Below are 13,478 nucleotides of genomic sequence, written 5' to 3'. Positions count from 1 at the left end.
CAAATCTGCCATTAAAGAGAAAACCTCCAGCTAAAGCTAAGATGCTAACGTGGCTAGTCAGCATTTTTCCCGTCATCTTTCCTCCCTCCTCTTCATGTCCTTTTAAGTCGACTTGTTTTGAGTTCATCTTTCCAATCCACGTTCTCAGGAACACATTGTTGTGAAGCGAGACAGGAAGTGCGCAGGACGGGAAAGAGTGGCAGCAAGCATCTGGGACAGGCGCCGCCACCTTCCACCGAGCCACGTCCGATGGGAAGCGCGGAATGAAAACTATTTCCCAGAATTCCCTGCCAAGGTTTTGTTCTATATTTTCCACCCCGTTACACAAGACTGGTTTTATTTTCAGGCTGTGAATGACAGGAAGTGGAAAGGGAAGCGGAAGAGATAAGAGGTCAAACATGGACGTCGTTTCCCAGACGTGTGGGCGCGAGGGTTCTGCTTACGCACTCGCTGCCTAAAATAAGACGCCACTCCATGACCAGTGGAGGGAAATGGGAAGACATTGTTCGCATCATGTCCTTGACTCAAGTGAGGCGGCTGTTTCCACATGAGCGGGGCTCGAATGAAACGTGGAATTCATCGGTGGCGGTGAGTCATGTGAGCAGAGACTCTGAGCAGAGCCCCTCTCTTCGGTTCTGACCCGTTACAAATGATGACTTGGCAGTTTTTCCATGAGACGCCTCTATTTATTTATTAATTTATGTGAGTGTGTTTTTCTGCAGCTAAAATTGTTTGGGGGGAAAATCAACTTTTTATTTATTAATTTATTTTAAGTTTAGTTATTATAATTATTACAACTTATTTTTGACTTATTTTTCTTTATTCATTTTATTTCAAGAAATAATGTCAAATTTTCCAATGATGAACTATTTATTATGGAATATAATGTTTCATTTTATGAAATAAATGTGGGACTAAATATGGAAAAGCAAATGTAAATAAAAAATGGATATGTTAGTTGCACTTTATAAAAAAATATATAATATACAAATAATGGCCTTATTGTTATATGATTTTTTGTGTTTAGCAAACATTGTTCAATTTTTAGCAATTTAACAATTTTGTTTATTTGTTTTATTATTTTTGTGTAACACTCTTTCAGTAATTTATATTAGCATTTTTTATTTGGATATTTTTTGTCATATGAGTTGATGGAATTTATTTATTTATCAAATAAGCCAAGTTGTTTCTTTTTACAAACTTTCAGGGAAACTCAATGTGCACAGTCAATGGAATCCAGTGTTGGAGAGTTAGACCAGTAGCTGTTTAGCTGTTATCAGCGATATCTTTTTTGCTTACTGAACCACTTTTCAAGACTCTTCTGTGTTTTGCTTTTGTCTTAAGAAGATGGCGACCTGCTCACAGACGGATTGTATTTTATATGAGGCAGACCACCAGTGAAAATCTGGCCAGCAAAAGGCTCATAAAGCTTGAGGAGAGGGGTCATAATGTAAGGCCTGTTCAAGGTCCGTCTGCACCTCTGAGTATATGCTGCAAAATGAAAAATAATTTATCATGCTCTGCAGACGTGGAAATCCACTTTTATGAAACGGAGATTACAGCCTATGAACCTCCTGGCTGCACTGGAGCTGTGAGTCAGAGCGATCGTCCATGTGTCCGGGCAGGTGTCGAATTCCCCGGATGCTGGATGTGACTTCAGCGCTAACTATTCGGCTCAGGACAGTTTGGAACATCGCAGGCGTCATCAGGCCAGTTGGTGTGTGTGAGACCTCGCAGCTGAGAGGACAAGAACGCTTCCGCTCCGGACGAGCTCATGTGACGGTCAGCGTGGCCGCGGAAACAATGGATGACTCGAACACTGGCACTTGCAAAAGCGTGGCGCAGTGTGAGACTGTGACTCACTGCAGCTATTTAATCCGCTTTGTTTCAAAGGGTTCTGATGCTTTTGGTCCATGACCGTCGGCCTTTTGCTTCTCAACATTCCCTTGAAACAGGCGAGTGTTGAGAAGCAAAACATGACTCAGTGAGAGACTCGGAGAGGGTCACGTCCGCCGCACCCACAGGGCCTGAGCTCAGCAGCTCAGCAGCTGGTCCGAAGAAGCCCCTCGGAAACATCTGCGGCAACTATTTTCGACTCCTGCCAGAGTGTTCCAGCTCCAGTTTCACTTCCCGTGCGTTCGGTGAGAAGCAAAAATGGTGCGGTTGACAAACAGCTCTGGTGAGGTCGCATGTCTGGATCGCTCTCAGAATCTGTTGATCCGGCACAAATCACTGGAAAACAGTTGCTGCGGGGTTCGACCGCGAGCATCCGGACCATTCTCTGCCTTGTTAAAGATCCCTCACTCCACCTTCATCTGCCGGTGTCAGGGAGCAGATGGGGAGGTCGGTGTCAGCGTTTCCACTGGGATCAGCTGACGTTTCCGCTCCTGGATACGTCGGGCTCTTTAAGTGGAGGCTGAAGGGAAACAGCGGGATGTTGATGCAGCAGGACGGAGGGAGGGCGAAGGAGACTAGATCCTCGTCTTAAATCAAGCATGAAGCAGTTGGAGTGACGCCAGGCCCACGTGACAGCATTTTCCAAATGAGAAAAGTCAATTCATCTGTTCAAGGCCCTGTAATAATAATAATAATAATAATAATAATAATAATAACTCTCCTTATTAAGACTATGAATACTCAATATTGATCCATGATATTGGTACTTTGTTGTCACTAAAATCAAAAGTTTCAATAATAATAATAACCCACTTTATTAAAATTAGGAAAATTAATTTCCTGTTCATTTAGGTGTAATAGTAATAATAATAATAATAATAATTACTCACTTTATTAGAACGAGAAAAATGAATTCATCTGTTCAAGTACATGGTACAAGTAATAATAATAATAATAATAATAATAATAATCATAAACTTTCTTAAGACTATGAATACTCAATATTGATCCATGATATTGGTACTTTGTTGTCACTAAAATCTAAAGTTTCAATAATAATAATAATAACTCACTTTATTAAAATTAGGAAAATGAATTTCCTGTTCATTCAAGTGTAATAATAATAATAATAATAATAAGAAGAAGAATTACTCACTTTATTAGAACGAGAAAAATGAATTCATCTGTTCAAGTACATGGTACATGTAATAATAATAATAATAAACTTTCTTAAGACTATGAATACTCAATATTGATCCATGATATTGGTACTTTGTTGTCAGTAAAATCTAAAATTTCAATAATAATAATACTAATAATAACTCACTTTATTAAAATGAGAAAAATGAATTAATCTGTTCAAGTACATGTAATCCCAATAATAATAACTCATTTTCTTAAGACTATGAATACTCAATATTGATCCATGATATTGGTCCTTTGTTGTTGTTGTTTCATTTCATTTTTCTCTCGTAAATCCGAATCTAAGAATTCTAAATAAATAAATAACAAATGAGTTCATTTCACCTCATGGATTCAAATAATAAATAAATAAGTAAATATTTCCAGATATCCCAAAGGTGTGTTCAGAGTCTGGCCCCGGGGCCATTTGCGTCCGTGGAAGAAACTTGACGCGGCCCTCCGCCTCTCACTGACAACCAGGAAGGACACCAGGAATGTTTGAGACTGACTTTTTGATGAGCTCCTGTCAGTCAGTACTGTTTTCCTACACACTGAGAGGGATGTCCTTCCTGCCTGAGAAGAAGAAAGAGGCTTGAGCTTGACCAGAAAACCATATCTGAATCATCTGCTTGACATTTACTGCCTTCTTTATATGATCTAAAGTAGGAGACCAGGACTTCACGAGGTCTCAATCTGCACTGACTTCACCTGCTACAAATGGAAGAATAGACATAAAAAAAAAACCACAGTGAAGTGGATAGAAGACAGAGGAAGGTAATGAGGCACCGTCCGAGTCTGGAAATTCAGAGACAGACATGAAGGTGCAGCAAAGAAAGATGGAATGGTGGATGTGATCGAGGAGTAACAGATGAGAAGCGCGGCCCAGTTCCAGTGTGCACATGTGCGTGTGCACATGTGCACACGCACATGTGCACACGCACATGTGCGTGTGCACATGTGCGTGTGTGTGTGTTGCAGGGATGTTGGCTGCTGTCAGGCCAGGGGACTCCCAGAGGAAGCCAGTCCTTGTTCAGTTTACAGTGAATGATTCCCTTCCTGCCCTGCACAGCCCCACCGGCCGACAGCCAAGTCTGTGTCTGTGCGCATGGATTCATATTCTCGTGAGGACGTCGTGCCGTTTTGAGAGTTAAAACGTTGACATAAGGTTATTATGACTGGGTTTGAGTTCATGTAAGAGTCCTGGTGAGGTTCAGCCATTTGTTTTGGATGGGTGGGTGATGGGTGAGAAGGTTATGTCAGTGAGAGGTCCTCATAAAGATAGAGATAACAACGTGTGTGTGTGTGTGTGTGTGTTCAAAGGGTAGAATCGTGACAGCGAACAGACCGTCTTTAAACTGGTGTTGCTGGGTGTGCAGCAATATATGTCCAGGATTCACTTCCTGTCCTTTATTTGACAATATTTGAATCCTAAAATAGACAAATAGCTTTACTGTTACATGACTCTTATTTCAGATTTTTCATCATTTTATCTCAGTGTCCCCCAAATATTTATTTATTTATTAGCGTCATGTCAACACTATATGGCAACACCCTTTTTAATATGAAGCTTTACATTATTACTCTATTTTCGTGGAATGTTCTGCAGAACAGAAGAGTCAGTCGAAGCGCAAACATCACCATCAAAAACAAGCAAAACATACCCCAAACTTTGTACCTGAGGCCGCTGAATCGAGCTGTTTGCGTGGAGTCATGTCGGTCCTCACAGAAGCCCAAACCAGGTCAGAGCGTTTCCGCCTCTCTCTGTTGGCGCGGCGGCGTCAGGAACGGGCCACGCTCTGTTTCAGCTGTTAAACATTAAGTGCAGATCAAATGAAGAATGGCGCTGAGTCCAAACTCGACCGGGGTCAGCAGAGGTCACGGTGGTGTGATCTGTCACTCACGATAATAATCCCAGGAAGTGTGGGTTTTATTAATCCTCTGAAAGAGATTATTCCACCACAGCCTCCGAATTCCTGCTGAGTTTAGAGTCTGGAACGGATCAGTCAATTCAAAATGATGACCTTCATATTGTTTTTACATGCATATTTCAGGTAAAATTAAAGTAAATATCCATTTAACACCAGGTTTTATTCATTAAATCTGCAATAATTCATCGCGTTCTCCTGACAATATGACGCAGAAAAATGTTTTGCAATTCAGTCTTCATTTTGAACTATATAGCATGAACCCATGAATGATTTTGATTCACAAATTGACTTTTTACAAACATATTAAAGCTAACTGACGTTTGAATCTGACGCAGTCAGTGGTCGCTGGGTTTCTGGATTGGGCAATGGCGCCATCTTGTGGCTGGATGCGTTATCACTGAACAGATGTACAACTACTGATATTTTCACCCCGTATGTTTGTGTTGTTTTTCGTGTGGACAGCAGAACCAAGTAGAGCAGGAATTCAACTTTATATATGTGAAGGTTAAACTGAGGTGATTTTAAAGCTGCGTGAATTTCATACATCATGTAGATGCTTTTTCACACTTTACTTTATAGTAATAAAGGTACACAATTATATTCAACATTCCCAGTTCAGCAGAAGATGCTGTGAACGTGACAAGAAAAAGACTTGAATCGAAGGGAAAATGTGCTTGCATTATTTATTATTTATTGTACAATTGAAAAGGTTAATATACAAAGACAACACATGTATTATTTTGAGCACAAACAGTTCAGCTTATATTTCATGGTCAGTCTTCACAGCCACGTTTTTACTTTCAAACATCAAGACGAGTTTGACTCGCTGAACAACTCCACATGAAACACCAGATGTTTGATGTTCCTCTTTTATTGGTCTCCTCTTAGTGAGATGTGATCAATGCCGAAACTATTCAGGGCAAAAGTGGGCTGTTGTTGTCTGCCAGCTGTGGCATTTCGTACTGTGGCTCAAAGTGAAGAAGCATTCATCAGCCGTGACACTCTGCGAGCAGCAAGCTCCGGTGAAGCCGTGTCCTACATCAGCAGTGGAGGAATAGATACGATACCGGACCTTCACCTCCTTCACCTCCCAGAGCCGGGTGGAACCATCGGTTCAGAAGTAAAGCTGAAGTTTTAACCGCTGCCGGCAGGTCTCGGCAGGAAGAGCACGGCCTTCTGTCCCGGGCCAGTGTCGGGGCCCGACTTGGGCTGGCCGTTCCTCTTCAGGGCCACATACCAGTTGTACTTCTGAGAGCGATACGTGTTGTAGTGGTTCTCCTCATACTTCTCCAGGAAGTGGCATTCGTCACTGAGCGTTTGCTGAAACATCAAAATATTGCTTTTGTTACTCTTTTGTTTTAACGCTTTTATTTTGACGCTGCCCCATGCTAAAAAAAAAGACAAACAAAAAAAAACAATATTTGGGTAAACAATTTTTTTTTTCTTCTCCTATCTAGTCATGGCATGATTGTATTTTTATTTTATATCTCAAGCTATTAATATTTTAGTAATGATAGTTTTCTTCATCTTATGTGATATTTTGTTTGTATCTATAAACTTATTATAAATTATTGAATTAGAATTTCATTCAACTTAGATTTAGATTCAACTTAGAACAGTTACATTTCTCATCTCATATCATTATTATATTATTGTTATTTCTTGGCAGGACTGTCAATAAATAATTACATTTCAGACTCATTGTCAGTTAACTCATTTATTTATCATTTAATCTACTGATATCCCTAAATATTGTCAGTCATTTAAAAACTTTTCTCATGTTTTTTTTAATGTTGAATATTCAAGGGTACTCTTAATTATTAATTGAATATATTTATTGCTCAATTTACTATTGGAACAATTGTTGCTTTTTTTCCCCAGAATATAAAAAAATGTGAATTCCGTTCTTTTTATTTTATATATATATATATATAAATAATATGAGTTCAACAAAAAAAAGAACTATTATTTATATATATATATATATATATATATATATATATATATATAATATGAGTTCAACAAAAAAAAAGAACAGAATTCACATTTTATATATATAAAAAACCTTAAAGTTTAATTTTTTAATATTCATTTTTATTGAATTAAATAAAACACTTTTGTATTGACACTTTTGTATCAGTGATGACACTAACTTGTGAGTCTCTGTGTGGGGTCCTAGTGTCACATGGGTCCCACTCTATAAAAATACTCTGGAAAACCTACTGATCCGTAGAGACGTCCACTCTTGTTCATGGCCAGGTGTCGTCCTGTCGCCTCCCCGGTGATCACCACCACCCCCACGCTCACCGCCTTCAGTCTCAGGACGTCTGCGGGACACGTGACTTGTTCAGGACCCTCGACTGATGGTTAACATGACAACCATTTTAACTTTCCACATGTTTTTTCACACCACTCTCGGCCTCCATCCCTTCAGTTCTACTGCTCATGTTGAACCATTTGAAAGCAGGTTCAGATTCTAGCTGCGTGAAACCAGACCTGTAAATATAATGAATTCTTGGTTGTCAGTTGCAGCTCCGATAAGTTTCGCAATCTTTTCCTTCACATTTTAATGGAATACAAACATCCATTACAGAGTGACTGATAAGAGCCTTTGGCTAGAACCCAGGAGGATGTGAGCTAGTATCAGGGACAGTGCTGTGTCATCCTCACCGTGTGGGTCCTCCTCCAGCCTGCCTCCACTCACCGACCCGTCCGGGAGAATCCGGAGATGGTACCCTCCGTTGTGGCAGTAGAGTCTGGTCAGCTCCCGGTACTCCTGCCTGGGCCGCTCCAGAGCGGCCGGCGGAAACAGCATGAGGTCTCCCTCCGACATCCTGCCCTGAGTTGGCTGAGAGCGATGCTGCCGCGGCCACAGACCGGCGCTGCTTCATAACAGGAAGAGGAGGAGAGCACTCATGTTTACCTCGCTCTATCACTCTCGCTCTCCCTCGCTCTGAGCAATTTTAAACTGTTTGTTTTCCCATGTGATGAAATCGGCCGGCAAACACTGGGTTCTGGGGGCTCGGTAACAACATGACTGGACATGTTTTCGGGTCCAAACCTCAGGTCCAAACATTTTCCAGATGCCGCTGATGTAACTTTAATGCCAGATCGACAAAGGAAGTTTAAAAAAGGAAGTTGATAGCAGGAGCTTGGGTTTCAGCTGCGGCCGCCTCAGCTCTAAGTCTTACTAGGAGCTGAATCATCCACAACAGACTCGTATGAGAGCCGTGTATTGGAATTCAGATCCTTGGGGGTGGGCGTGGGGGTCGGTCTCTGCCAGGGTTGTGCTTTGTTTACCTTTGGTTTATATGGAGAGGTCTGAGTGTGAAGCAGCTGGGAAGAGGATCAGCACCTCTAAGTTTGAGGCCATGGTTCTCAACTGGAAAAACATGCCTAGCTCTCTCTCCTTATGAGGAATGAGTTCATGCCTCAAGTGGAGAGGTTTAGGTATCTTGGGGTCTTGTTCTCGAGTGAGGGGATAAGGGAGTTGGAGATTGGTCTGCGAATCGGTGCAGCAGAGAGAGCTAAGAGAGAGAGCTGAGCCAAAAGGCAAAGCTCTATTTACAGATCAATCTTCATCCTGACCCTCCGCTACGGTCATGAGCTGTTCGAGTTACAAGCTGAAATGAGTTTTCTCTGACGGGTAACAGGTGTCTCCCTTAGAGATAGGGTGAGGAGGTCTGCCACTCGGGAGAGAGTCGGAGTAAAGCTGCTGCTTCTCCGCGTTGAGAGGAGTCAGGTGAGGTGGCATCTCATGAGGATGCCCCCTTTGGAGGGGTTTCGGGCACAGCCGGCTCGGGGGAGACCGATGGGTCGACCCAAGACCAGGTGGAGAGATTAGATCTCTTCACTGGACTGGGAGCGTCTCCGATCCCCAAGTCGGAGCTGGTGGTTGTTGTCCAGGAGAAGGGCGTTTGGCACGACCTTTCGAAGCTGCTGCCCCTGTGACCCGGCAAGAAGCTGTTTTTCTTTACACTTCTGCATGAGCAATGGAGGGAACGGACAAGAGGCTAAAGGAGCCCGGAAGGAAACTTGAATCTCAGAAAACAGTGACTATCATTAGTGGGTGTACGTCTGATGGTGACATGTCTGGCACCAGTCCATCTGTCTGATGTGGTGGTGATGTAATGGGGGATTCACCGTCCACACCTGGAGCATCCGGCGCCGGGTGTCTGACGCTCAGAGGGAGGTCGCATTACTGCGTATCAGAAGACAGATGTCGCCGGTGACGTAAAACGCTGACGGTTTGTGTGTGTTTAAAGTGGGGGAGGACGACAGGAGGAGTTGAAGTTTGGACCCAAGCTTTCCTCAGAGGAATATTTGAAAAGATTTTCAGAGAATATAGTTTATGACTGACCTTTTACTAATAAGTGGGAGTCGTTTAATGGAAGATGGAAAAAATGTTTCTTTAGTTTCTCCAGGGGATTCATACGGAGCTGAGGCAGCCACCCGTCACCTGCAGTGGAGATCTACAGGTAGAGACAGGCTGCTGAGGCTTTATGAAACACTGTGGTTATTGTCAGAGCTCAGTAGGTGGCGCTCTCGCTTTAGAAATGTGAGGCTTCATTGAAGTAGCTGTTCAAAAGCAGTGATTTTTAGAGGAGAGAGCGCCATCTGGTGGGCTCTGAAAATGACGGCAACTCACTTGCTGCAGGTGCTCCACATTGAAAGAATTAAAAATAATAATAAAACAAATAAAGGAAATAATAAAACATAAATAAATCAGTAAAATTAAAAAAAAAATGAAATCACAAAAATATTCTCCCCATACATGACAGTTGGCCTCCTATCAGCGATATACGTACATTTTTTGTCATATACGTTAGATAGATAGATAGATAGATAGATAGATAGATAGATAGATAAATAGACAGACAGACAGACAGATAGATGGATGGATGATAGATAGATAGATAATAGATAGATAGATAGATAGATAGATAGATAGATAGATGATAGATGGATGGATGGATGGATGATAGATCGATAGATAAATAGACAGACAGACAGACAGATAGATAGATAGATAGATAGATAGATAGATAGATAGATAGATAGATAAATAGATAGATAGATAGATAGATGGATGGATGGATGATAGATCAATAGATAGATAGATAGATAGATAGATAGATAGATAGATAGATAGATAGACAGACAGATAGATAGACAGACAGATAGATAGATAGACAGACAGACAGATAGATAGATAGACAGATAGATAGATAGATAGATAGATAGACAGACAGATAGATAGATAGATAGATAGACAGACAGATAGATAGATAGATAGATAGATAGATAGACAGACAGATAAGTGCCTTTCTAGTTCACGATCTGTGCATCAGTATGTAAACTGGCATCAGGTCTTTGTTCAATGTTGCTTTGAAAGCCAATAAGAGCAAGTTTTTGTCTTTATTTTTCAGTTCACCGGGGCAAAGAAGGAATAAAGATCCATACAATTGTTTTTCACACACTGAGTTACAAAACCCACGGAGCAGATGTGGAAGATATTGAAACTATTGCACTGACAAGTGAGTCCTCCGTCACTAGAATATGAGCTTGTTTCTTTAGCATAGAAGCATATTTCTAATTTTTATACATAACAGCACTTGGCTTCTTCACTCAATGGGATTTATTGCGTGCAGATATGGGTTCTGCGTTCTGTTGTCTTGAGGTTTTCGGTCATTGGTTTGAAGAAAACCATCAGGTTTTATCGATACTTACCGGTCACTCACCGGTGCAGAAGTCAACCTCGGTGCGCTTTTGCCATCTGCCATGACGGGAAGTCTCAGGACGATCTGCTCTCTGCTCCCGCTGGTGCCACTCTGTTACCTCTGTGTTACTGGAGCGGTGGGTCTGGACGGGACTGGGCCGAGAGGCAGAGCCAGGGTGACGCATGCGCGCCACTGGCAGCGCTGCCAGGCTTCACTCAGTGTAAACACTGGACTGCGGGGAATGTCAACCGCGTCCAAGAATCCATGGAACTGCAATCTTTACCAGCTCGCTGGTGCAGCTACAGGCTCGTGTTTTGTTGTTAACAGATGGATGCTTTCACCCTGAAAATCAAAGTAAGACGTAAAACAAGGCGACAAATAAGTTTGATCACTAATCTAACTCTTCTAACAAATAATCAAGCTGTAACCTTTACTATATGTGACGCTAGTAAAGATTAGAGTCGCGTAAATATTCATCGAAATTCTGACAGAGAACGCAGTGAAGTTCCTCCATTGTCAAAGATATTTGCATTATTGGGTTCAGTCAACAGATGGCGCCATTTTGTTATAACAGTATTGGCTGCAACAAGAAAGACGTCACGTTACTCCCGACCAACAGCGCGGCTGCCAAAGATCGTCTATGTAGTTAGAGGATAGTTCGACCGCACAACTGTACACTTTTTAGGCTTTTTAACGACAACTGTAGCCGGTGGATATATAGTCGCCATCTGTAAGTTTAACTATTTTGCGCTGAACGGTGGATTGGTGTGACGCAGCGATGCACTTGTTTTGTCGCGATATATACAACGGCGTTAGGCTTCTTCGTTATGTATTTTGAATCAGTGGATCCGGCCCAAGGGGCGAGCGCTGCATCGGTTGTAGGCTGCTGATTGGCTGGGATAGATGCCAATCAAAAGCTTACCCTCGTCTGGCTAGGTTGGTTGTGTTGTCGAGCGCGGAGCCGAGCGGAGCAGCGGAGCATCTACTGCGGCGTCTGCTCCGGAATGAGCTGCTTCACAGCTATGCTGCACCGCTTCGGCTGAACAAGTGAAGGCTGAACTTCGCATTGTCTCCGCGGCCACGTCTCCGAGACTCGGTGCGGCGTCTTTACGCGCGGTAACTGCATCTCCCATCACTTCCAGCAGCGGCGGCGGCGGCTCCGGTGTCGAGTCCTACCTCCCGTCCCTTCTTCTCCGCGGGATTCTCCAAGACTCCACCATGGGTCTTCCGGCTCTGGAGTTCAGCGACTGCTACCTGGACAGTCCGCAGTTCAGGGAGCGGCTCAAGTCTCACGAACTGGAGCTGGACAAGACCAACAAGTTCATCAAGGAGCTGATCAAGGATGGCAAGGCGCTCATCCAGGCTCTGAAAAGTAAGTGAAGTGGTGTCACTTGTGTCCTCTGGAGCTGTCAGCACCTTCCCACCATCATCTCACTCTGTCAGAGTGCTGGCCAAACACTGGCGTGCGCGCGTGTGTTACACATGGACTACTGCGATAACAACTATCCAGTCGTGATCGCAGATATTTCAAAGTGAGTTACGTCTGAAAACAGGAACTGTGTGTCAGTTGTAAGTGGCTTGACCTCTGACTCACTTGCGAACTCTTATGCTTATTTATTTAAACCTATTGTTTATCTGAAATCGAGCTCAATACCTTCTCCAGCCGGACGATTTGCATTTGTGCGACTCACGTCCAACATTCAAATGAGGGCTGCAACAACAATAATAGTCCTGACTGGTCGACACATGGAGCAGTTGGCGACTTGTTTATTCGTCGATTACAGCTTCTTCAAATCTTGTAACTCTCGTTTGCGTTATTTGATATGAACTGTATCCTGTTTATCCATGCAGTATGTACTTATGTACATATTTCTGCCATTTAAAATGTCTCATAAAGAATATAGACGGTTTCAGCATGATAAAATAGAAGCCGAACTATTGGTGTTGAGCATTTTCATATTTTATTTAAAATATTACCTTCACCTTCACCTTTTTCTGCCGCGTATCCGGAGTCGGGTCGCGGAGGCAGCATTCGGAGCAAGGAAGCCCAAACTTCCCGATCCGCACGAACCTCCTTCAGCTCTTCCCGGGGGATCCCGAGGTGTTCCCAGGCCAGACCGGAGACATCATCTCTCCAGCGAGTCCTGGGTCTTCCCCGGGGTCTCCTCCCAGTAGGACATGCCCAGAACACCTCCCCAGGGGGCATCCGGATCAGATGCCCGAGCCACCTCAGCTGGTTCCTCTCGATGTGGAGGAGCAGCGGCTCCACCCCGAGCTCCTCCCGGATGACCGAACTCCTCACCCTATCTCTAAGGGTGCGCCCAGCCACCCTGCGGAGGAAACTCATCTCAGCCGCTTGTATCCGCGATCTCATCCTTTTGGTCATGACCCAAAGGTCGTGACCATAGTTGAGGGAGTGAGCGTAGATCGATCGGTAAATCCAGAGCTTCGTCTTGTGACTCAGCTCCCTCTTCACCACGACGGTCCGATGCAGCGACCGCATCACTGCTGACGCTGCACCAACCCGTCTATCAATCTCATGCTCCCCTTTTCCCTCACTCGAGAACAAGACCCCGACATACTTAAACTCCACCACTTGGGGCAAGAACTCTCCACCGACCCGGAGAGAGCAAACCACCTTATTCCGGTCGAGAACCATGGCCTCAGACTTGGAGGTGCTGATCGTCATCCCGGCCGCTTCACACTCTGCTGCAAACCGCCCCAGTGCATGCTGAAGGTCCCGGTCCGATGA

At 43.5% G+C, this 13,478-nt stretch overlaps 2 protein-coding genes across 6 annotated transcripts in view; one reads left to right on the top strand and one right to left on the bottom strand.

The window, feature by feature from the left end:
* Nucleotides 1-5,683: 5,683 nt before the first annotated feature.
* Nucleotides 5,684-11,085, bottom strand: LOC128748016 (putative fibroblast growth factor 1). 5 transcript variants are annotated; one of them, XM_053846375.1, is made up of 4 exons: nt 10,737-11,085; nt 7,677-7,888; nt 7,230-7,333; nt 5,684-6,326 (listed from the first exon to the last, which is right to left on the bottom strand). In XM_053846375.1, the coding sequence occupies exons 1-4, from the start codon at nt 10,787-10,789 to the stop codon at nt 6,141-6,143; spliced, it is 555 nt and encodes a 184-aa protein (XP_053702350.1). In that variant the 5' UTR covers nt 10,790-11,085; the 3' UTR covers nt 5,684-6,140. The 5 variants fall into 5 exon arrangements, with proteins under 5 accessions (XP_053702350.1, XP_053702349.1, XP_053702352.1 ...); XM_053846374.1 differs by having other exon boundaries at nt 7,677-7,891; nt 10,737-11,083; XM_053846377.1 differs by having other exon boundaries at nt 10,748-11,076.
* The window catches only part of LOC128748015 (rho GTPase-activating protein 26-like), a 43,782-nt gene continuing 40,789 nt past the window's right edge, over nt 10,486-13,478 (top strand). The window contains exons 1-2 of the mRNA XM_053846372.1: nt 10,486-10,543; nt 11,869-12,098. Of these exons, the coding sequence (XP_053702347.1) occupies nt 11,945-12,098 (154 nt within the window). The 5' untranslated portion in view covers nt 10,486-10,543; nt 11,869-11,944. The remainder of the gene's footprint in view (nt 10,544-11,868; nt 12,099-13,478) is intronic.

This window comes from Synchiropus splendidus, chromosome 17 (genome assembly GCF_027744825.2).
Source record: "Synchiropus splendidus isolate RoL2022-P1 chromosome 17, RoL_Sspl_1.0, whole genome shotgun sequence".
NCBI lineage: Eukaryota > Metazoa > Chordata > Actinopteri > Syngnathiformes > Callionymidae > Synchiropus > Synchiropus splendidus.
This window is presented reverse-complemented; position numbering and strand designations above follow the sequence as displayed.